This window comes from Ceratotherium simum, chromosome 22, assembly GCF_057802395.1.
Source record: "Ceratotherium simum simum isolate JZ-2026a chromosome 22, ASM5780239v1, whole genome shotgun sequence".
NCBI lineage: Eukaryota > Metazoa > Chordata > Mammalia > Perissodactyla > Rhinocerotidae > Ceratotherium > Ceratotherium simum.
This window is the reverse complement of record NC_141921.1, coordinates 2,518,675-2,542,173: the sequence shown is the minus strand read 5'-3', so window position 1 is coordinate 2,542,173 and position 23,499 is coordinate 2,518,675. Positions and strand designations below refer to the sequence as shown.

General features: G+C 44.1%; 1 protein-coding gene across 1 annotated transcript in view; it reads right to left on the bottom strand.

Moving 5' to 3' along the window:
- Positions 1-23,499, bottom strand: part of DAB1 (DAB adaptor protein 1) — a 282,123-nt gene that overhangs the window by 55,952 nt on the left and 202,672 nt on the right. The window contains exons 5-7 of the mRNA XM_014793827.2: positions 13,003-13,134; positions 12,266-12,385; positions 3,702-3,761 (exon numbers count right to left, since the gene is read on the bottom strand). Of these exons, the coding sequence (XP_014649313.1) occupies positions 3,702-3,761; positions 12,266-12,385; positions 13,003-13,134 (312 nt within the window). The remainder of the gene's footprint in view (positions 1-3,701; positions 3,762-12,265; positions 12,386-13,002; positions 13,135-23,499) is intronic.

The following is a 23,499-nucleotide window of genomic DNA, read 5'->3' as shown; positions in this document are numbered from 1 at the left end:
ACATAATAATAACAGCTCACAGTTAGTGCACCAAGCCCTGTGCTCATTCACATACTTAAGCTCACTTAGTACTTATGCAAAAACTCTACAGCAGGTGTTATCATTAACCCCAAAGCCAAAGTGTTATGGAACCCCAAGTGCAATGGCTCACATGGATATACTGAGAGAAAATAACCCACTGTGATCATCGCAAAGAGAAGTACAGAGGTATCCTAGAGGGGCTGGTTTCTCTGCAGTAAGGAAGGCTTCCCAGAGGAGGTATTTAATCACCTAGAATACTTGGCAATCCCCAGGTCAGTGAGAACTGTTTGCTGGCATATTGCTTGTAACAGCAACAAATGGAAATATTCTCATTTAACCTAATCCATATCCCCTGTTAAGGGTTTTACATAAATGTCTCCTTTAATCCTCCAAACAAAACTACAAGGCAGCCATTACTTTCTTGTTACAGATGATGACATTGAGGCTTAGAGAGGCAAAAAGTTGCTCAGGGACCCTTAGTAGGAGGCCAGGATGAGAGCACATCCAGACTGACTCTGAGGACCAGGCGGCCATGCTTTCTGGCTGGCTGGCAGCTTTCCCCAAGGGCAGACCCAAGCTGAGTCACTCACCAGGGCTCTGTGCAGACCTGGAACCAAGGAAGAAGAAACCAGGTGGTACCTAGAGCAACAGGCCACTGGGCAGTTTTCCTTCCTGTGAGAAACTTGTGGGAGCCCCCAAACTCTCTAGAAGCTGCTTAACATGCCCGGCTTTGGTTGTCTTTGGTCTGTTTGCCTTTCCAGCTAAGGAGCAGGTGGTGAGGGGGCAAACAGCGACCTCATGGCAGGGATCTTCAGAGCACACAGGTATGTTAGGGCATGTGCACTCATCAGAAGGCAGGTCTACGGGGGAGGTCTGGAGGACAGGAAGATCCCAGACCAGGGAGGGACGTGGGGTATGGAAGTACCTCTAGGATATTTAGGCAAGTCGGATCCACTTTCCAACACGTACACTATTTTCTCCTCAAAACCCTCTTGCAAGTTAGGTTTAACAGCCCCTTCTGTGGATGAGAACACTGAGACTCAGTGGGGCAAGGAAACTCATCAGAAGTCCCCCAGGCAGTAGGAGCAGGAGCCGAGAGTCCAGCGGCGTCGCCTGCCTCTCCACCACAGCCTATGCTGTTAACCGGCTGCCTCACTTAGGCTTTTAGAAAATGTTGAAATCACTCACGGAAAAGCAGTCATCACCGTCAGATGCTTCTGGGACTCTGTGGGAACAGTGAGTTGGGAGCCACTGCAGGCCATTCAGGCAGCCCAGATATTTTCGAAGCAAAACATTAGTACGTTTACTTAATGACTATTTTAGAGTCAGAAAAACAGGGAATTCCACTTAAAAGAAAGTACCAGGGATTTTCATAAATTCTTTCTACAGGGTAAGTCATTCATACATTTATTTAATATTCCTGGAGCAGCTGTGTCGTGCGTGGCTTCCACGAACCAGGCCCTGGGCTTGCTTCTGGTAATTCACGGAGGAAGCTCCTGGAAGTAACGGGGAAGGAGAATTCCGACACTGTGGTAAGTGCTGTTGATAGAGGAACGACAGGGAACGGGGGCCACAAAGGTAGGGGTGATCTGCCGACACTGTTTGGGGCAGAAGTCCAGAAAGTCTCCCTGAGAGCAGAGCTTGAAGCCAAGCTGGGATGTGAGAGGGGGCTGAAAAGAGGGAGAGGGCGTGACTCCTCCAGGGAACTGCGGGGGTCACTAGAGCTGGACCAGGAGGAGGGAGATCAGAGATACAGGCTGAGGCTGGGACCCCAATGCCATGTATGGCAGGCTGGGGAGCTGGGATTTTTTTTTCGGGGCTATTAAGCACGGAGATAGTGTGGCCAGACTGGTTAATAAATTCACAGAAGCCAGGCGGCAAATGGAGCATGTTTCCTCACGTATCTAAACCTGTTAGGGGCGAGTGAGGGAATTTAGGCACAAATTGAATTGTAAGGAGCTGTGTAATGGGGGCTGGACCAGACTGAAACACGAAGAGCAGACCAGTGTCGCACTGACAAGGAGCTTGATTAGACACAAAGCCCTCAGGGAGAAAAACTGCTTTTTCCCTGAGCGGTGTCAACACTGCATGTTTTCTACTGGGTTTCTAGACTTGGGTTTGTGAAAAGGGGCCTGTATTTGGATAGGTTTTTTCATTAAAACTAACATGCATTGGGTTTTGAAAGCATATTTAGATAAGGTATGGTGGTTTCAAGATACTGCTGAGTATGACAGAGAAATGAACACTGATCAGAAAGAAATTTCACTAGGAAGAAGGTGGGTGGGGGCAGGGGAGGGTAAGGATGGGCCAGAGAGACTCCCACTCAGAGAACCCGGAAGCCCAGGTCTAGAAGGGAGAGGAGTTCCTCTTGCCCCTCTACTCATTCCACATTTGAATCCCCCCATAGTCTTTCTGACAGGGGGTCTTCCAGGCTCTGCTTGTGCAGCTCCAGTGACGGCGAGTTCACTCTCTTAGGTGCTAGCTGTTCCACCCTGAACAGCTCTGACCGACAGGAAGGTCACCCTCACTCTGAGCTGGAACTGGCTTTCTTACAGTGCCACCCACTGGTCTCAGTTACACAAGCTGGGCTAACCCAGTACAGTATAATCCTCGTCCACACAGTGGCCCTTTGGACTCCCATCTCCATACTCGTAGTTTCTTTGCTCCAGGTCCTTCAGCTGTTCCTCATGGGATGTGGTTTCAATTCCCCTTATCAATCTGATCTTGAAATATGCAGGTGTGTCTTTACATCTCTTACAGTATGGGGTCCAGAACTGATAATAATGTTCCAAATAAGAGACATTGAGCCTCACAACTGCTCTGTTAGGGCAAGAGCTGGGATTCTGGAGGGTCTGCATGTCTTCAAAGCCCGTGCTCTTTCCACCCATTGTTGAACTGAATGAGATCAACAGCGACTAAACACTCCAGTTCTTTTTACGTGGGTGTGGCAAAGTCACACGTCCCCTGCTCAACAGCCTTCACTGGCTCCCTAGTGATGCCTGAATTATGTATAGAGGGTGCCTTCTGAGTGCCAACTGGATGTCCTAAATATGGGACTGGGCCTAGCAGTGGCTTGGAACAGTACCACAGAGCTAGGGATCTTCCTTTTTGTCTCAGTTTCCAGGAGTCTCACCAGCAGATGGGGTCTAGATGCAGTGGACACTCTGGGTTCTCTGAAAGCCCACTACACATGGCCTTTTCCACAGTGTTCTGCACATTGGCTGGCCCCTCATAACACTCCACAGGCCCTGGCCAGCCCTTCTCCTATTGTCCTTCTGAAACTTCTCAACCCCTTTCAGATTAGATGGGCAACTCTCTTCCCAGAACCAAGGGACTGCCCCCTATTTGAGCAGGTAGAATAAAATCTTTGGCTGAAGGCTTTCGCCATGGAACACCTGAACCTTGAGTCCCTTGGACATAGCGGTTTGCACGATTCAACTTACTCCACTCATGGGGCCAGACCTTGGTCCAGACTGGCCCCCTTTCCTCAGCCCTACCATTTCTGCCTTACAGCTCCTGCCTCCTGACCCAGTGAGGAGGCCCCAGCACGCAGTACCCAGCAAAGCCACAGGACTTGTGACACTTATCCAGAGGAAGGCTTCCCTTCCCCAGGTTGCAGACATCATCTTGGTATGAACGCAGGTCACGGGGACCCGGCAGAAGGGAGGAGATATACTTACACTTACAGGTTGACTTTTTGGCACATCATAAACACCTTCCTTCTTTTGGCTGGTGGGAACCTAGGGAAAAATCAAATTCAACACAGTCAACACTCTGGTTCTCCACTTTCACAGAACAAAGCAACCAGACTTCAACTCCGTGCTGGCTTAGTGTGCATGAGAACAGCTCCTGAGGCCCAAGGGACCCAACTGCAGGGGGTGTTGGACTTGTGAAGGCCTCAGGCCAGGCTCCCCCCAGGAAAAGCGGGTGAGGAGAGGGGTGTGTGACCCACTCAACAAAACTTTGCAGGTGTCTCTGCCATTGGCTCCTCAGAAAATCACAGAATAGGAAGCTGCAGAGACCTCAGAGAGCAGGTGGTGGAAAAAATAATCCTCATTTCACCAAAGACAGAAAGGAGGTCCAGGGAAGAGCTCTGAGCTGTCCCAAGTGATTGAAACACTTTGCAGCTAAGACAGATCCGGGCTATTCACTAGAGCAAATGTCAAGGCACTAGTACAACGCATAGCTTCTGTTGGGATCACATACAAGCTATCTGATAATTACCGAAGGCTTTTGTCAAGAGAAGGGCCCATAAAAGGCATGAAAAACATGAGACTAGAACCCAGAAAACCCTGATTGTTTTTAACACGTATCTATCTTCTTCCCTCCCTCTCTTCTCTGACTCATCAGCTGTCTTATTGGTAACTGTAACGCCCTGAGCAGGTCACTTAGCTCCTCTGACCTTCATGATTATAAAATGGGTGCTGTTGGCTCTGCCTCTCGCTCAGGTTATTGTGAAGATCAAATGAGAAAATAGTAAATAAACAAAAATTATTAGGAACTATAATACTGTAAAGTGTTAGAATGATAGCTTCTGCTGTCATGGATACATTATATAAATATGTATATGAACATATTTTATAATACTAACAACACTAGGTACCTTGAATACTTTTCTCATGAGTCAATCAACATTGCAGATTAAAAGCAGTCATTACCTGTTCTTCCCCAGCAACTAGCACAGCTCAGCTCACACCTCCACTGGAGGGATGAGTAGGCAGTGGTTTTATAACTGTCTGATAACCCTCCTTTCCATCAGACTGGGAGCTCCCTAAGAGCAGGCATAGTGCCTAACACCAACGGGCATTCAGTAAATGTCTGCTGGGTGAATGTGCCGTAGAGGAACGTGCGGAACAGTGAAGAAAAAGTATCTTGTAGCCTTGGACCAGCTGACCATCCCATTCTTCTTAAAGAAGTTGAGCTTATTCCTTAAGTCCCTTTGTCATTTTCACTCTCATTAGCTTAAGTTAAAATCCTTATAATAACCCTAACATGTTGGTATTATAATCTCCAGTTTAAATAGTAGAAAGTGAGGCTCAGAGATATTAGGGAAATTTGCCCAAAGCTTCAAAGTGAGTAAGTAATTGAACCCACCTCTTTCTGGTTATCAAACAAGGCATTTATTACTAAAAGTATGAGCTAACAGTGACGGGGCACTTTCTATGTGGCAGGCACTCTTTTGAATATTTGTGTTTACATACATTCTCACGGAGTCCTCAGGACAAGTCAGTCAGATAAGGATGACAACTGTCCCCATGTTGCGGAGGAGGAAAATGAAGCCTGGAGAGGGTCCCGCAGTCGGGGATCAGAAGGGCCAGGCGTTTGTGCTGCGCAGTTTGCCTTTTAACGACTACACTACAGAGACAGCTGCATCTCACCCCGTTCCCACAGCTGTTTTGGTTGCTTCTTTTTTCTTCGACACGTTCTACACTCCCGGAAGCTTGTGCACGTTCCTGCAGCAAACAGGCCTACGAGTGAGCGTGCACGTGCGAAAGATGCACCTTCAGAGCTGCTCTTGCAAACCTCAGTTTGCAGGTAGCCAATGAAGAAGGTAATTTCTTTGCTCCTGATAACTGGGCTGCATCTAAAAGGAATCCTCAGAGAATGCCTACAGAGTCCTTGTTAACGAGGGCCAATAAATCAGCAGCCCTCACTTTTATTTTTACTAGCTCGCCCTTTCCTGAGCAAAACGAAGAGCATTTCTGTTCCCCGTAATTCACTGCTCGCTATGGGCACTTAGCAAGTTGAACTGCTGCTGACTCTCAATTATCCCTCAAACCGAGAAGCAGCAGTGGGATGGACAAACCCAAACTGTGCATAATTGAAAAAGCTTTTCTGCGTGGCTTTCCCGTGGGTGAGATATCAATCTGCCTGTTTGTCCTTTAAGATTTATCTCAGCCGGGACATCTTCTTGGGAGCCCTGCCTGACTCTCTAGGCCTAGTCTGAACCTTCCTCTGTACTCTTGTGACCTCTGGTGCATCCTTTCCTTAAAAAGTAAAAGTTACCAAGTACCTCTTATGTGTCCTGCACTGCACTTTGCCTGGGACAAGGACGGGAACAAGACAGATACGGCCCCTGACTGAGCAGAGCTCCTTGTCTTGCTGGGGGAGATGGAAAGTGACCAGGCCGCTCAAGTAGACTGAAAATGTGCTTTGTCAACCACACTGCAGCTGCCTGTCACTTCTCTCTGTCCCCACTGCTCTGCAAGCTTGCTAAGGGCAGGCCGGATATGTTATTATCCTTGTTTCCCCATCTGTAAACACTGGTTAAACACGAAACATCTAAGCATCAAACATTTACCACTTGTGTGCTGAAGCAGAACACGGGCCGAAGGGCTAAAGGGACCAAGACCAGAGAGAGCCTTGGTCCTGGCTCTGAGCTCTGCCTGCCTGGTCCTTCCAGTGTATAGACCACGTCAGAAATATGACGTTCTAGAGTGATAACAGTTCTGGACCAAAAGGAAGTGGGAGAGCTGGTTCCTAATCCTGGCTCTGCCACGGACTGTGTGACCTCAGAGAGGTCACTTTGTTCTCTGAACCTCAGTCTCCACCTCTGGTTGTTGTCAGCATCCAAGGGGTTGCCCACAAAACCTTTAAGGGTGGGACACGCTGTGGTCAATATTACATGCCCCCGGGCCCAGCACGTGCGAGGTGCTCCATACATCATTACTTTTTGAGTGAATGAGGTAACAGATGTGAAATTACTCTAAAAACTATACATTGAGTACTACACACACAGAAGATATTTTTAGCTCAGCAACATATTAGTAGTGTGGAGAGGCAGTTTAAGGGTTGGGTGACACAGGACAAGAGACTTATCATTTTAAAATAATGCTACTTGACACATCGTAGGTGATTAAAAATGATTTTCGAATGTCTGAACTTGGAGAGCGTCTGTGTGGAAAGCTGCACATCTCGCTTACGTAGGAAGCTTGTTCAGATACTAAAGAACCCTAGGTTGAGAATCTGAGGCTCTGGCCTTGGGCCCAGCACTTAAGCTGGAGGGCTTGATTTTCGTACGTTTAAAATGATAGTCACTGCGGCTGGTCTTCTTATGTCCCCGAGTTATTGGAAGGGTCAAAATTAAGTGAGGTATAAAAAGGCTTTGTACTATGAGGTTCTGTGTTCTTTTAAAAAGATGACTGCTCACTTTTTCTGAGGCATGAAAAGAGCAAGACAATTGCTGTTATGAATCCGGTTTGGAAAATGAGACCACTGATCCTTGAGGAGAGGTTACATTTTCTCAGCAGTCTCCCCTCCTCTGTGTTGGATTATAAACAGCAACGGTGAGCGAGGCTGCAGCTTTCCGCTAGGCGTTCTGACAAGACAAGGTGAGCACTCATGTTCTACTTCACTTACTGCATCGTCCTAAGACATCCTGAACAGATCTGATACTCATGACATGTAGCAGTAACGGGAACTAACATGGACACAGAACCTACTATGCACCAAGTGCCGTCCCCTTGCTTTACATCTTCACTTCTAGAAGCAGACGACAGAGTATCCCTATTTTATAGTCCAGGAAATTGAGAGACAAAAGTTATGTACTTCATCCAAGGACACAAAACAATGAAAGGATTAGGCCCCCCTTCTGTTTCCCTCATTCCAGAGAACAGGGGATGGAATAAAATCTGAGACCATCCTGGACCAAGGTGAAGCATGAGAAACACTGCAATCTACTCGGGAGGAACAGCTATGGAACACTTGTGGGCAGTTAAAAAAAATGAGGCTCCTAATAGCAGCTCCTTAAAAGCCCAGTCTTATCTTTAGGTCCAAGAGCTTATCTCTTGTTAAGCAGATTGAGGCCCAGCTGACTGGCAGTGCAGAGAGAAGGACCAGAGGCCTTTCCAATAGAGGGCGATAAAATATTCATCCCCCTAAATGGTACCTCCTGTTAATGACGGACAGACAGGGAAGATCCCAGACAGGGAAGATCCCGGAGGTCAGAACTGTTAAACAAGTGTGATTTTCAGATAGTGACTTGAAACGCACACAGAATCTAATTGTGAAACTCAGCATCAGGGAACTCTGAGCTGAAAAGAGCCTCGTGATTTATTTATTTACAGAAGTCAGAGAGACATGGGTGTGAGTGGGGGCTCCACCTCTTCCCAGCTGTGACCCAGGGCAAGGTACCTGATCTCCGTGAGACTCACTTGCTGCTTCCGTGAAGTGGGAACGGTGGGTCAAGCCACAGAAGGTTGTTGGGAGATATAGTCAAATACTGCAGGTAAACCCCTTCACAGAGCAGGCCCACACTCAGGCCTCAATAAATGTTACCAAAACCATGCACACACACACGCACACCATTTCTAAGAGCCTTGTGCCCTGTAAAGCAAGCCAACACGCTTCTCTAAGAATCACAACCTTTGATGAGGCACTCATTGCAAAGAACAGAACAGGGCCTGCCTGAGAGACTCTTCAGTCTTATTTGCTCATTTTACAGATGAGTTAACTGAGGCCCCAAGGAGGAAAGGAGCTTGAGAGGGTGATTGATGGCTGAGCTGGTACTTGTACTAAGATCCTGTGGACTCAGCACGTGACCCAGGATTCTCCACATGATCTGGTTTCATTCTCACACCAACATGTGAGTGAGGGAGAAATTATTCCCCTATTTTATCATTGGGGAAACTGAGGCTCAGAGAGGGCAAGTGCCTTGCCCACTACCACTCAGCCAAAGCTAGTTGGTGACAGAGCCAGAACTAGAACCCACTTCTCCACTTGCCTAAACCCAGTTCTTCCCAGTACACGAGGGGGCCCCACCAGCAGTCCCCACGGGGCACAATGGGAGCCCTATCAACCACAGCTAAGCCTGAATTCAGGAACCTCCTATATGGAAAAGCCTAATTGTGTTTGAAAAGGTGTTCTGTCTGCCTAGGATGACTAGTGAGTGGTTCCTTTGGCCTCATATTCAGACAGTGCAAGGTTGTACTTTAAAATCTGGCACTGAGGACAAATTCGCAACTTTTCTGTTTAAAGACTGAAACTTTGTAAGCGATGATTTTAAGCAAAGCCTCAAAGCACAACCTCGCACTTGAATCCACTCCCGATGGATCCAGTGGATAGAAATACTTAGATAATCAGTCCACAGGACTGGTTTAAATCGGGTTGTTGGTAGAGCTAACGTTATACTTTGGTCATTTAGAATTCTGTGTTTGATGGAAATTGAAAATCTGCTTTACTTTTATTACACAAGTAATGCATGCCCAAGGCAGAGTAACAGACCACACAACAAAATTGATTAAGAAAATTAAAATCACTTATGAAATACATTAAATGTTTTCCTTCTTCCACAATGTTTATATTCAAATGAGGACTAAAATTCTAATTAGTGAAAACTTGGAGGTCGTCATATTTGTTTGATGTGTTGCTATGCTGCAGCTCCCCAGACTCTTTGATGGAAAAGCAGAGGGAGAAGCGTGAGTTTTGCCTTCAGACACTAGCCTGGGTTTGATCTCAGCTCTGAATAGTGGTACAGCAACTCGACTTCTCTGAGGCTCAGTTTCCCCTTGTGCAAGTGGGATTTAAATACCTACTTTATCGCACATTTGTGAGAATTAAATGAGTTCAAGTGTGTTCATGGTTCTTCACATAAGCAGACATTTAAGAACACTAATTTACCTTCCCTTCGGAAGTGGTAAAACCTTTAGCTATACTTTCTTTTATTCAGTTAAGAGTCCCGACATTGTCTTCAAATGGTTTTTTTGAATTTGTACTTCATTTTCAGTAGTGTGGTTAGCTTTTTAAAGAAATGTGATGAACACATTTTTTTGAGAAACAAAGGACTCTACTATATTATGGACAACAACCCTCCAATGTATTACTCTAGTAAAATGGAATGTTTGACTTTTGAATCAACTTAAAATAGTTAAGATCCATTAAAAATTAAAACACTGTACCCAACTGGCCATTAACTATTTCGACAATAAGTCATGAAAACTACTGGTAAATTGTAGAACTAGGAGCCAGTCACACAAGGGTATCTCAGCAAGGCTGGAAAGAGGTACGTGGAGCTTGTGAGGAGCCAGCCCTGGGGTCCTCAGACCCTTCACGCATTTATCGGTAGTGGTGCAACAGGAAGAGAGGGAAGCGATCTTATACCTGATAAATGTTTTCTTCCGTTTCCGGATCACGGATTGGCTCGTGTCCAGCCTCAAACACAATGTACTATTACGGAGCGGCCAGAGAGGAAAGGTCAGAGGGGAAAAAGAAAGAGGAAAAAAGCATTTGGAATTCAAGATACAAAACACAGCGAGCATTAAAGAATCAGACACAAGAGAAAATACCTAAGAGACAACTGAATTCCTGAAACACCACACGTGCCTTTGCACATTCCTGCCTTTTCCAAGGAAAACTGCAAAGGTCCCACGTCAGTGCTTTAGCGATGACTGCCTGGGGCCCCTGCAGATCTTTCTGGAGATACCACCTCTTCCCTCAATTGCGTTTATCTCAGTAATGCCTGCATGTGATGGCATTGCTAAGTGGGAATGATGTCTTTTGGGAACACCTGGATCCCAGCTTTGTAAACTTCGGGTTACAGAGGTTGATTCCCTTTACCTCCTAAGGCTCAACGTCCTAAGCCAACTCTGAAGCCCCAAAGTCCTTCATCCCACAAATCTCACCCTTTTTACATTCCCAGTTTTAAATACTGAAAATCAAATTTTCCACGTGCATATTCCAGAATCCAAAGGACTGGGCCATTTCAAAGAGCGCAATAGTCTTCATTCTCTGTGAGCCAGTTAGCCAGGGGCTGAGCTCATATTATAACGAATCCTCGCCCTCAGCATTCTAGAGCAAGGGCATGTCATTAAGTGCATCCTGGACTTTCGTTTGCTTATATGCTAGATACTTCTTCCGCTTCAAGTTTTCCATATCATATCATTTTTTTTTAATCCGTGTTATTTTACTTTTGTCATAGTGGTACCAGCTGTGTGAAAATATGCATTTATATATAATGCATATGTGATACACACATATACAACCCGTGTGTGTCCCAATTAGAAATCTAAGTTTCAGGTTTTCTTTTATGTCCAACAAGTCAAATTTGTGGCTTCTTTCTCTCTTGGGGATAAGCACAGGGCAGGAGAGGCCTCCTCTTCCCTTTTCTCTGCATCTGTTTGAACAGAGCACGTATTGAACCCAAGAGAAGTCACCTCTCCACCCACACCTAGGCTGCAACCTAGGAGAGTCCAGAGGCAGCTACGGGCTGGGATGTCTCCAGGATCTCCCTCTTCCTCTTCACAAGAGGCCCCAGAGCATGAGCCAGGTAATCAGAGGGGCAGCATGGCCGACACGGGGCCAGAGAGACTTCTCACAGCTTTTCTAAAGCTTAAAAACCATCCTTCAGTGTCGTGTTCAAATGTCGTCAAAATGTCAGTCCCCATCGCTGCTTCTTAACTCAGAGAAGCCACCTCATTATTCATAGTCTCTCTAATGAACTCAGAATATTCAAGAGACTCTTGAAAACATTCAGCTCTGGGATCAAACTTTTACAGATTGTGGAGGGGGCTGAGGCAGGGGCAAGAAGGGAGAAGTGCATCTCCAAGTCCCATGTTACTGACGCCGGCCAAACTTCTGTTAGTTTTCATGGAAATTCGCTCCTGGAGGGACTGGAAGCCCTCACTCGCAGAAATCATCTTGATCTCTCTCCAGGCTCTGCAGTCAGTGGATTCTTCAGGTCTCTGACAAAATGTCTACACCACAGGCCTGGCCATTCCTGACCTTAAACCCCGACTAGTTTCACAAATTACCTGATACACAGGATCTTCCACATCCTCTTCCAGAATTGTCTACAGCAGAGTGAGGGAAGGGAGGGTGAAAAGCAGAGGATATAAAGGAAGAGATGTGAGACTATATTTAGAAATTAAGGACAGTAAGGAAACCAGCTCTGGGTACCATAGGCTGGTGGGTCATTAAGGTAGAAAACACACAGAAAAAAAATCAAAACCCTTGCAGACACTCCACCCACATCGTTAACAATAGCAAAGCGGTTGTGTATCTTCACTTCTCCTCCCCTGAAATCCTCCTCTGGATTCAAGACTTCACTTTCTGTAACACGTCTAGAATTTCAGAGAATAAGGGATCATCTCTAACAGCTTGCTTTGGGTGCCTGTAATTTACACAGGAACCTTTCATCTTTGTTTATTTCCACTGGGCAGCAGGAGGAGAAGCCCTGACTGTCAGTTTTCACATCTGTTTATTCTAAGCCCCAGTCTTCTCTGAAACCAGGATAAATGCACAGGTATACCTGATACACAGCTTGTTCACACTGCTTATCCTTTTGTGCCTTTTTTTCCAATTCTTCTCTTTGCTTCAATTCATAAATAAGTTGAAAGAGATCTCTCAAGTCCAGAATAACAGGTTCAGCCTGGAGTAAAATGTGGTAAAACACATTAATAAGGGAATGGTCCTGAGTTGCAGCCACCGAGTTTTGTTTTTGCATGCTATACCCAGCAGTCCTTCCTTTTTCTATTAAACTGAAAGCATTCCATCTTTAATTAATTCTACCCTGTTTATATTGGTTTAGCAAATTGCATCTAGGCTAAAGTTCATTTCTTCAACTAATTATATTTGCGAATTCATAATAATCATAAGCATAAAAGGCATTGCTTTTATTTATTAGTAATTTCGAATACAATAAAATTAGGGTAGGCCTTATGCAAAACAGCTATTTGTTTTCTCTTATTTTCTTTTTAAGTAAGGCTATGAACACAAGGAAACTTGTTTGTATACTGTGCCACCATCCAGCTTAATCAGAAAGGAAAATAATTAGTCATTACGAAATACCCATTAGAAAAAACAACAACAAACTAGATGGGCATAAGTGTGTTTCCTCACTCTAAGGTTGTTTATCTTTTCTAGATGGGAACCTGAGCATCAGGACCGCTTAGTCAGATATCACAATGGGCCTTCAAAGACCAGCAGTGCGACTGTGCTGTCCCCTGAGCTTAGAAGGAAGGCACCCTCCTTCAGTGGGATACTCACCGCCTGGGCTGTTTTTATGGCCACAAATCTGTGATTCCCTTCCTTCCCACAAACGTATCCAAAGGCCCGGTGATCCGTAATGTCCTTTGCAATGTAGGAAATTTCGTGAACAGCATGATGATGCTGAAGGGCCTATTAGAGACAAAAGCAAGACATATTTCAGGGGACTTTCCCTTCGAGGTGTTGATCAATGAGAGATGTGTTTCAGCTACGTGTGAACAGGCTCGAAGGGCTTTGGAAAAGCTGTTTGGTCCAGATGGAAGGAAAGAGAGCTGTGCCTGCCCCTGAGAAATGGAGGCTTCCCTCCAGGGTCTTAATGCCGTGACCAGAGAGATAAACAGGACTGTTCATATGCTGAATGAGCGTCTGTGCGGTGGCTTCCTTGAGCTTGCCAGAGCCAGTCAGTCTAACTCAGGAGTGTAGGCTCTGATACGTCTTTCTTCCCAACATGCCCAGTCTAAGTTCTGGCCTGATACTTAATACACTTACATACACAGGGCATCTGCTTGCCGCGGTGGAAGAGGTACACTGTACAACTACAGGGGGTGCCAGTCATGTTCACAGAACCATAAATTTACATGGTTACAATTTTCTGACAGACGGTGATGGAGTGTCTTGAGGAACGCACACCTTTCTCTATCTTGTCCAAAGTCACCATTTGGGCTAGAGGTGGGGTCCCCCATATCTCTGAGGCTTTTCATGGGTTGGTTCCTGTCTGCAATGCCTGTTCTTTTATACACCTGCCCAAATCCTATTCCTCTTGCAAAGGCCATTTGAAATAGCACCACCTCTGTGAAACCTCCCGTGAAAAAGGCTTGCCTTCCCTCTCCCTGCAGAAAGAATTCCTCCCTCTCTTGTGTTTCACCAGAGAACTTTAGTCTCCAGTGATGCTGAAACTCCTGATGGGGTCCTCACACACAGCTCCCAGGTTCCTGCTTTCAGAGACCTTCCTTCTCCAACACGTTGGCCTGCTTCCTGGCCTGTCTTCCCCACCAGCTCTGTTTTCCGCATCTCTGTCATCCCAACACCTTGCACCGTGCCTGGCCCATAGTTGTTCATCTAAAGTAAATTGGGATAGCTGATCAGTAATTTGAAAATCTCTTGAAACTGAGCTTCCCACCTTTATTATCTAAGCTTCAACAAATGATGTTCACCGTCCTTTTATGGTCATTTTCCGAAATAAAATCTACTGAAAGCAACTCTCGTTAAACAGTACTCTGTAAAGGCTTATGTATGCATCTGGGTGTTATATGATGTGTTTCAAGTCCTTATAAAGGGTCTTTTCATCCTACTGGGCATCAAGAGGCTGGAATTCTAGCCACTATGTGAACACAAGGCACTCACTGTACCTCTTTGGACCTCAGTTTATTCCTCTATCAAATGAGAAGTTTTTGCCAGATCAATGGCTCCTAACCCAAAGCCCTGGATCTACTGAGGTCATTAAAAGTAATAAAAAGAGGTCCTAAGCAATGTTCAATATTTCAAAAAGCTAAACAGAAATTTATTATTCCTAATAAGACTACACATTTCATTATGCATGCAAATGAAAATGCCAAGTTTGTTGGAATTGTATCAGGTTACTGTTGTACTCCTTAGCTAATCTTTGAGAAGATTCTCTTTGGCAATTAGTTATGGGTTCAAATAATCCAAATACGAAAGTGAATGATTATAAACACATTTTTTTGGTGGACAAAATCTTCCTCATTACTGAGTCTATGGAGCGAGGAAGAAATGTAAGACAAGGGGAACTTCATTATGAAAACGTTGGTAACCACTGGAGTAGATGTTCTCTAAGGTCTTGTTCCATCTCCCCAGATCCTTTCAGCATTAGGACCTTGAACCATACAGCCAGCATCTCAGGACACTGGGCTTCTGGCTCTCATGGTGGTCATCATCTTAGTTCTGGACCATTGGCCCTAGCCTTTCATAATGTCCATTCCCTGTTGCCCTCTTTCCAGGCTTCTGACCTTATGAATCACTTCTGCAGTATAATTTGCTGCCACACCTTAACTTTCTAGAGTCTGATCATTCATTAACCTCTTTGACTACTCTTGGGACCTCCCCCTTTAGCTTCCTGCCCTGTCCAGGTTTCCCACTGCCTACTGGACCTCACACTTGGAGGGTGGTGTCACTGCCCAGTCACCCTAGCCCCTCAAGTGGTCACAAGATAACTTTAATTCTAGTGGATTTCAACACAAATAAAGTTGGTGAGGAAGGAAGTGTTTGTTAGTAAAATAATCAGGATCCATTTATTCTTGTTTTATTAAGAGGACATGTTTAGCTAGCAGAGGAAAACTGCTCAAAGAACAGTAGCTTTTTCATGGTGTTGATGTAAAATTGATGAGATTTATATTCACACAACATGGGGGTATTGATTCATAGGCTTCTGTGAGCTTGAATGGTATGCAGCAGGGGAAAATGGGAGACAAAGACGCTCTCCTTCTCTGCCTTTCCTGAAAGTATTTCTCTCTCTGTATAACGTGGAGAATGTTATTCACATCTCCTACTAAATCAAAGTTTGACGACAGTACCTTATTGATTGCCAAGTGGGATATTGCTCTAAAATTAAACTGCGATTAGAAGTCTTCCTGGTGGAATTAGATTTGGAGATGATTGTGCAATGTTAAAATATCACCTCCTATGCAGACAGCAGATGGAGACGTTTTAATTTATCTGGGAATCTTCATTAAGTGTTTTAAAATCAAAACATTTTCAATGTCGGATGATACCTAATAATGCCTCGCCAAGTATAACTGTGTGTGTGCATGAAGTGCTTGAAGATATTTGTACCATTATCTTTTCCCATAGTTAATTTTATGACATGTTAAAAAGGATTGCTCTGAAAGTGGCTCATTTATTTGGAAACTAAGAGTCAGTGGGGGGATATGTCTCCACTTTCTCCAACCTTAACCATGCACACGTAACACAGATATTTGGACATACAAACACATTAGAATCCTGCTAATCCCACAGTTGTATTATCACGTTCATTTTAGCAACACAGAGGATCTTGCAAATACCTGTTCAGTGAGTCTCAAAATAACTCCATGTCTTCAAGTAGATTTTATCAGCACAATCAAAGACAGTTGGAGCCAGAGGAACCTTACACAACAGATAGTTCAACTCTGAGTTTATTCATGAAAGGACTGAGGGTCAGAGAGAGTTCTGGCAGGACCAGTCTTAAACCCAGGCCTCATTCTCCCTACTCCAGGTGACAAAGTTTTGAAAAGAGGAAATAAGATTATGTAGAATCAAGGTCTCCTTTCCTTAGATTCCTGGCTCCCTAGTCCAACAACAGAATCACGATCCCCTGACAAGCCGGGATGAGGAAAGCAAGAGAAGGGGAGAGCTGGGTAAGGAGGTAGAGCTGAGGCTGTTCTGTCAGGTATCTGAGGTCAGAGAGGGTCATAAATCAGAAGGTTTGAGGTAAAGGCCAGTTATAAGGATCTCAAAGAAAAGGTCAGGACAGCGTGATCTGGAAGTGTGGCTCAGAGGCCTGGCCATCTGTGGTCTCTGTTGAGCAGCAAAGGCTGGAAAGGTGAGGTGGGGCCCATCGTCACAGGAGATAAGGACTGCTTCATTCCAGGAGTGCTTCTATGGGGGCTGCTGGAGCATCACGGGTTGTTCTGGAGGCAGCAGAAAATACTGGGCTGGGGCCGGAGGGAGAAGGTGGAGGAAAGGCAGATGCTGGTTGCCCTTCTTCCACATTTCCTTTTCGTCTTGGAAAACCGGATATTAAAGTACTGCCAAAATTCAAAGCAGGTTTTTGCTTTTAAAGAGAGAGTCTTCAGAGCCACAGCTTCATTTATTCCTCCCATTCTGAACCCTCTTCCTGACACTGTAGATGAAAGTTGTCACTGAAGAATTCCAAGAACAATCCAGAGATCAACCTCCTCAATCCAGTCTGACTTTCCTCCCAGGGGTGAATTTCAGGTGACCTAGGCTGCAAACAATCTGAAGAGCTCATCCCTCCTTCTTTCGGTTCTGTACTTGCCCACCTCTGGGCCATTACTCACGCTGTTTTCCCCACCGATTGCCCACTCCACCCTGACTCACGCTTCATCAACTCTGAGTAACCAAGTCACACCTATGCTTCAAGGCCTAGCTCCAACATCGCGCTCATCCAAGGAACCTTCCCTGACTCGCCTATTTCCCTTCATAATAATTCCCGTCCTTAGATCTCATTGCATTGTATTTGTTCTTCCATCTAGGATGCTTCACACTTTTTAATTTTGTTTCACAGTTATCCATTCATGCAGTTATTCAAACATGTATTTACTGAGTGCCTGTTATGTGCCAGGTCTCAGGCTAAGTGCTACCTCTACCTAGATGATTAAAACATAGTCCCTTCCTCAAGGACCTTGCAATCTCATAAAACAGGCAAGCCAAAAACCTAACAACTACAATATAATAGGACAAGCTTTATATTAAAGGCGCATAGGGTGTTACATAGGCTCAGAGCAGGAATGGGGAAGGGCATCAGGTAAGACTTGACAAAGGAAATGACCTTGAACTGAGGCCGCAAGGATAAAGGGGAAGTCCCTAGAAGACTGGGGGAAAGGGCATTCTAGGCAGAAAGAACTGAGCATTCCAAGGCTTCTAGGCCCTGAGAACAGGACATGTGGAGAACATCTGTGTAGTAGGCTCTCTCCACTTAGGGGATGCTAGCTCCGGGAAAGAAAGATCCATGTCTGCGCTCCTCAGTCTTATCCCAGCTCCTAATACTCTTCCTTTTGAATAGTAAGTGCTAAATAATGTTTGATGAATTAAAGAAGGAAGGAAGAATCAAGCCATTTGAAGACATACACTGCACAAGATAGCTGCTCAATAAATGCTCAATGAACGACTGAATCATATTGATTCACGACATTTCACATAGGATTCACTCTGTGAACAGGGGATTTCTTATCTGATATCATTAAGTCTTTTTTTTTTTTTTTACTTAGCATTTCCATGAGCCATTTACCAATGTTTAAATGAAGTATCAAATTGTTTAGAGGGTTATCGTCTGACAGAATAAATTACAGAGAAGACTTAATTTGTAGTATGGTTCAATACAGCCAATTAAATACAGTATGGATTAGAAAGTCATCTGCTTAGACTTTACCATTAGCCTTTTTTAAAGAATAAATTCTACCCTATTTAGCCTTCATATTATTACCGTGTGTGTGTATGTGTGTGTATGAAAGTGTGTGCTTTCCCGAGGCAATACTATTCACAGGAAAACTACCCACCAGGATTCAAGTAAGTTAACAAAAAAACAAAACAAAACAAAAAAGCAGATACGCAGATAGAAACAGAATAAAAATAGATACATGAAAAATACACTACTTCACACTACAGGCAATTACAGTAGTTAAAACCTCACAAGACAAAGGAAGGCCCAGGCTCATTATAAAGGCCTTTCTCTTTTTTAACATATTTTTGGATGCATTTGCTGCATCGCAGTGCCAACAAGGCTGGGAGGCAACCTCTGTACCAGCCCCCAGGTCCCCCATTGTCAAATGCTAAATGGAGCAGGTCAGAGCAAATTATTCCCTGAGTTCCCATCCTGAAATCCTCTAGAAGGTTTTACTTAAGGACAAGAGCACATTTCCAAATATCCTAGTCTCTAGCTGAAGAGGCAGTTGATAACAGAGGAAATAATATGGACTCTGGAGCCAGAGAGAACACAATTCAAATCTAAGCTCTATTATTTACCAGATGTGTAGCTTTGGGCACATCACTCTAACTTTCTGAGCCTTATTTTCTCTTTTTGTATAATACAAAGAATGATCTAGAAGTCAAAAGGTTGTTGGAAATACTAAATTGATTCATAGAAAACATACCAGATATAAATGAGATGCCATTTTCCCCACTGGAATGAAAAAAAAAGATAATACCCAGTGCTGACAAAAGTGTGGGGAAACAGATATTTTCCTGGGCTACTGGTTTCCCGTGTATACAATGGGGATAATAATAGGACCTCTCTCATGGGTCTGTTAGGAGGATTAGTGAGTTAGTATTTGTGAAGGGCTTGGAACAGTGCAAGGCACATAGTCAGGGCTGTGTAAGTGTTGGCCATTATGGTTATTTTTGTCATTTGTGCAAGTGTGATTTGGTGTAACTTTTCTGGAGGGCAGAGTGGTTGTATGTTTCAAAGCTTTAAAGACATGCATAAACTTTGACCCTGTGATTCTTCTTGTAGGGATTCAATTATCTGCAAATAATGTAAGATGTGGGGAAAGACCTGGATACAAGACATTCCCTGCAGTGCTGTTAGAATAGTGAAAAATTAGAAATGTCTGAAATGCTGAGCGTTAACTGATTGGTTGAAGAATTGCATTTTGCTATAAGATGAAATAATATGCAGTAACTGAAAATCACCTTGGGAGCGTATGTATTTTTTGCTGTGGAAATATATTCACAGCATCTTGTTGAATGAAAAAACATATTACAGAATAGTATGTTTAATATGATCCTGTTTTTGAAAAAAAGTATGCATATCCATACATATGTGTATAAAAAGTCTGGAAGCACATCCAACAAAATCCTAACGAGAGTTCTCTCTTGAGGGGTGGAATTACTAGTGATCTTTTAAAATGTGACTTTTTGCTTATTTATAGCAATTTTTTAAAAATTATACTTATACTTATTTATAATAATTACATAAAATACTAAATATTAAATAAGTATTAAAATACTAATAAGTATTAAAGAAAAAACATACAATGCTTTTTTCTTTCATATTTGAATTTCGTGAATTTAGTGCATGCATCACCATCTATCCATTTTTACAACCATCTTTGGGCCCATTCAGCCTCCTTCATTCTCACGCCCATACCCAAGTCTTGTCAATGTTCCCTCCCAAATATCTTTCACTTTTTCCATTCCTCTCCATCTCCACCACCAGACCCAGGTCACAGCCATTATTTCCAGCCTGGATAAAAGCAATGGCCTCAGTCCCTGCTCATCCACTTTTGTTGGCCTCTGCTCTAATAGTCACCCCACAGTGAGAAGGGGTTGAGAGAAAATCTGGCAAATTTGATCAAGGCTCTCCAGTACTTAAAACACATCCAAGGCTTCCCATTTCTCTTAAGCTAAAGACCAAAATCTTTACCAGGCCTCTGTCCACCTCCCCAGGATCTCTCCATGGCCCTCCTTGTTTCCACCACCCTGGCCATTATTTAGTCCCTCATAAGCACCATGCTCCCCCCTCAGGTTTTTACACATGCTGTTCCCTCTGCCTAGAAAGCTCAACTCCTCCTCCTTCAGACCTCAGTACATATGTCTGTTCTCCTCAAAAGCTTCCCTGACTTTGCAGTAGAGACCTGGGTCCCATAACACAAGTCCTCTTAGCTTACTGGACTTTTCCATGTGGGGCAATTGTTCAGCTTGGCATTACGTGTACAGATACATATACACAATAGTCAGCTCCAGGATGGCAGCAAGAATATCTTTTTTCTCACCTTCTTATCCTGAGCATCAAGTACAGTGCCTGACCTATAGTAATGATTCAGTGCATATACATTTTTATTGTAGTAAACTATACATAACATAAATTTACCACCTTAACCATTTTTTTTTTGAGGAAGATTAGCCCTGAGCTAACATCCAATGCCAATCCTTTTCTTTTCGCTGAGGAAGATTAGCCCTGAGCTAACACCCGTGCCCATCTCCCTCTACTTTATACGGGATGCCACCACAGCATGGCTTGACAAGCGGTGCGGCGGTCCGCACTCAGGATACGAACCCGCGAACCCCGGGCCTCCGAAGTGGATCCCGCAAACTTAACCACTACGCCACCGGGCCGGCCCCAAATTTTAACCATTTTTAAGTGTATAGTTCTGGGGCATTAAGTACATTCACACTGCTCTGTGACCATCACCACCATCCATCTCCAGAACTTTATCACCTCCCAAACTGACAGCCTATACCATTAAACACCACCCCCTCCCCTGGCCCCTAGCAACCACATTCTACTTTCTGTCTCTCTGAGTTTGTCAGTACATATTTTAAATGAATAATTTGAATGAATAAATCTGTCAGCAGGATCCCAAGTCCAAGTCTCTCCCCAAACCCCCCAGTCAACGCCACTGGCTCTCCGACTGCCTCCGTTTCCTCAGTTGTTAAAACGAGCAGGTCAGATTCAGTAAACACTCATGTCTCTTTTTGCTCTAGACACTTCTTTAATTCCTTTCTAAATTTTATAACAAAACAAGAGCTATAAAAAAAAAAACCCCAGCTTCTTGTTAGTAGCTCTCAAAACCTATGTTATAAACACACAGCTCTGAAAAGATGTGAGTGAAGTCCTTGCCTAAAAACAGGGAGAGGAACTTGTTAAGGAGTGGAGAGCACCCTAGACCTGTGATTTGGGCTGAAATTTATCTAACAGGCAAAGTGGAGCCAGGTCTGCTTAATCAATTAGCAATCACCAAAGTGACAAGGAAGCAGAGTTCTGCTCAGGAGAGGTAAAAACCACCTTAAACAGGAAACTGGCTTCCGTGCGAAACACTAGTTTCCTAACACTGGGGTTCAATCAAAATTCCACATCCATGACCAAGGATGTGGCTACAGCGTAGTCACACTTGGTAGCGGGTTGGATTAGCCATCCTCTCTCATTCAATTCACATTCATTCCCAAAAGCCCTTCAGGACTAGGCCCTGGAAATACTGAGATGAGTAAGATGCAGTCCGGGCTCTCAAACGCCGGCAGCGTGTGTGTGTGTGTGTGTGTGTGTGTGTGTGTGTGTGTGTGTGTGTGTGTGTGTGTGTGTGTGTAAGGGAGGGGCTCCATTTCTGCTACATACGCAGAGTAGTTTGTATATTGTGTTATCCTGTCCCCATTTCCAAAAGGCATGTGGTATGATGGAAGGATCTGAATCTCAGCTGTGTGGCCATGGGCAAGTAACCTCATCTCATTGAGCGTCAGTTTCTTTATCCGTAAAATGGGAATGATCCTCTCCTCACAGAGATGTGAGGAAGGTCACTTGAAGCGTCTGGCAGTGTATTTGGTAGACGGTAGGCTTTTAATACCTTGGATCTTTTCCCGGGCAACTGAGTTTAAGATTCACAATCTAATGACTACGCTGCACGGTGTTCAATCACGAAGCATGATTCCCTCAGGGGAGGCCTTCCTTAGAGCTGACAGGATAACAGTCTTGGAGTGGCCAATGGGTGGTGACTTCCAACTGGGAAGTCAAGTCACCGGCAAGGAAAGGAGAGCTGAAGGTTAGAGTTTCAAACCTATGACGTCATCCCAGAGCTTGGACCTTGCCATCCTGGGAAATTTAACCCTGTAGTTTTTAGTTACATAAATCAGTGAACTCCTTTTGCTGCTTAAGTCTATTTGAAGTGAGTTTTATTTTACTTGCAACCAAGAGATTTCTGAACAATACAGTGATCATCATTATCCCTATCTTAGGAGGAAAGAGGCTCAGAAAGAAGTGACTTGCCCAAGGAATATCAGGCTGACATGGGCTTTAGCAGGTCTCATTAACACTCATGTCTATGCCTGGTTTATTGTTAGTAGTAATCAATATTGGAATTGCAATTCTGAATTTGCTTTGGGTATATATTAGGATACAACAAACACGGAAATACATTGTTATCAGAAAGCAAGATTTTCAGTGAAAGAAAAAGGAGACACAAATATAAAAGTTAAGAAATAACCCAATAATTTTAAATTTGAATTGGAAATATCAGTATGGACTCACGATTTTTTTTTTTTTTTTTTGCTGGGAAAGAGTTACCTCGAGCTAACATCTGTTGCCAATCTTCATCTCTTTTTGTTTGTTCCTTCCCAAAGCCCCCATACATAGTTGTATATTATAGTTGTAAGTCCTTCAAGTACTTCTATGTGAGCTGCCGCCACAGCATGGCAACTGATAGACGAGTGGTGTGGTTCCATGCCCGGGAACCGAACCCAGGCCACGAAGTGGAGCATGCCGAACTTTAAACACTAGGCCATCAGGGACGGCTCTGAACTCATGATTTAAAAACTATATTCCTAGCACTGTTCACAGAAAAGGCCCAGAAGCAATGAGCACACCGTACGTAGCTATTTGTTATCCAGCTATTTATCTATTGATCTCTTAACCTACCTAAAGAGAAAGAGAGTCAGAGAAAGCAAATACGGCAAAAGGTGAAATTTCCTGCTTGTTTGAACATTTTCATGATAATATGTTGGAGGAAAAAATTAAATCTTAGCAGCTCCTTTCTCTACCTCCCCCTCCCTCTTCCTCTTCTGAGAACGAGAGAAACCAAAGCAGTGAACACTTCAATGACTCAATTGAAAGTAGGCTGCAGACAAAAAAAAACCTTTATCAAGTCCACCTCCAAGCAGTCCACAACATAAGAGGGGCTTTCAACGTGCTCAGAAGTTAGGCTGAGAGCTGCCAGTCTTCTCTGTGCATCTTGCACGACCATGGCCAGCATAAATAAACATCAGCCCAAATCTTTCTATTTTCAACAACAACATTTTTAAAAGTTCAGGTTGAATAAATATGGGAACAATTTA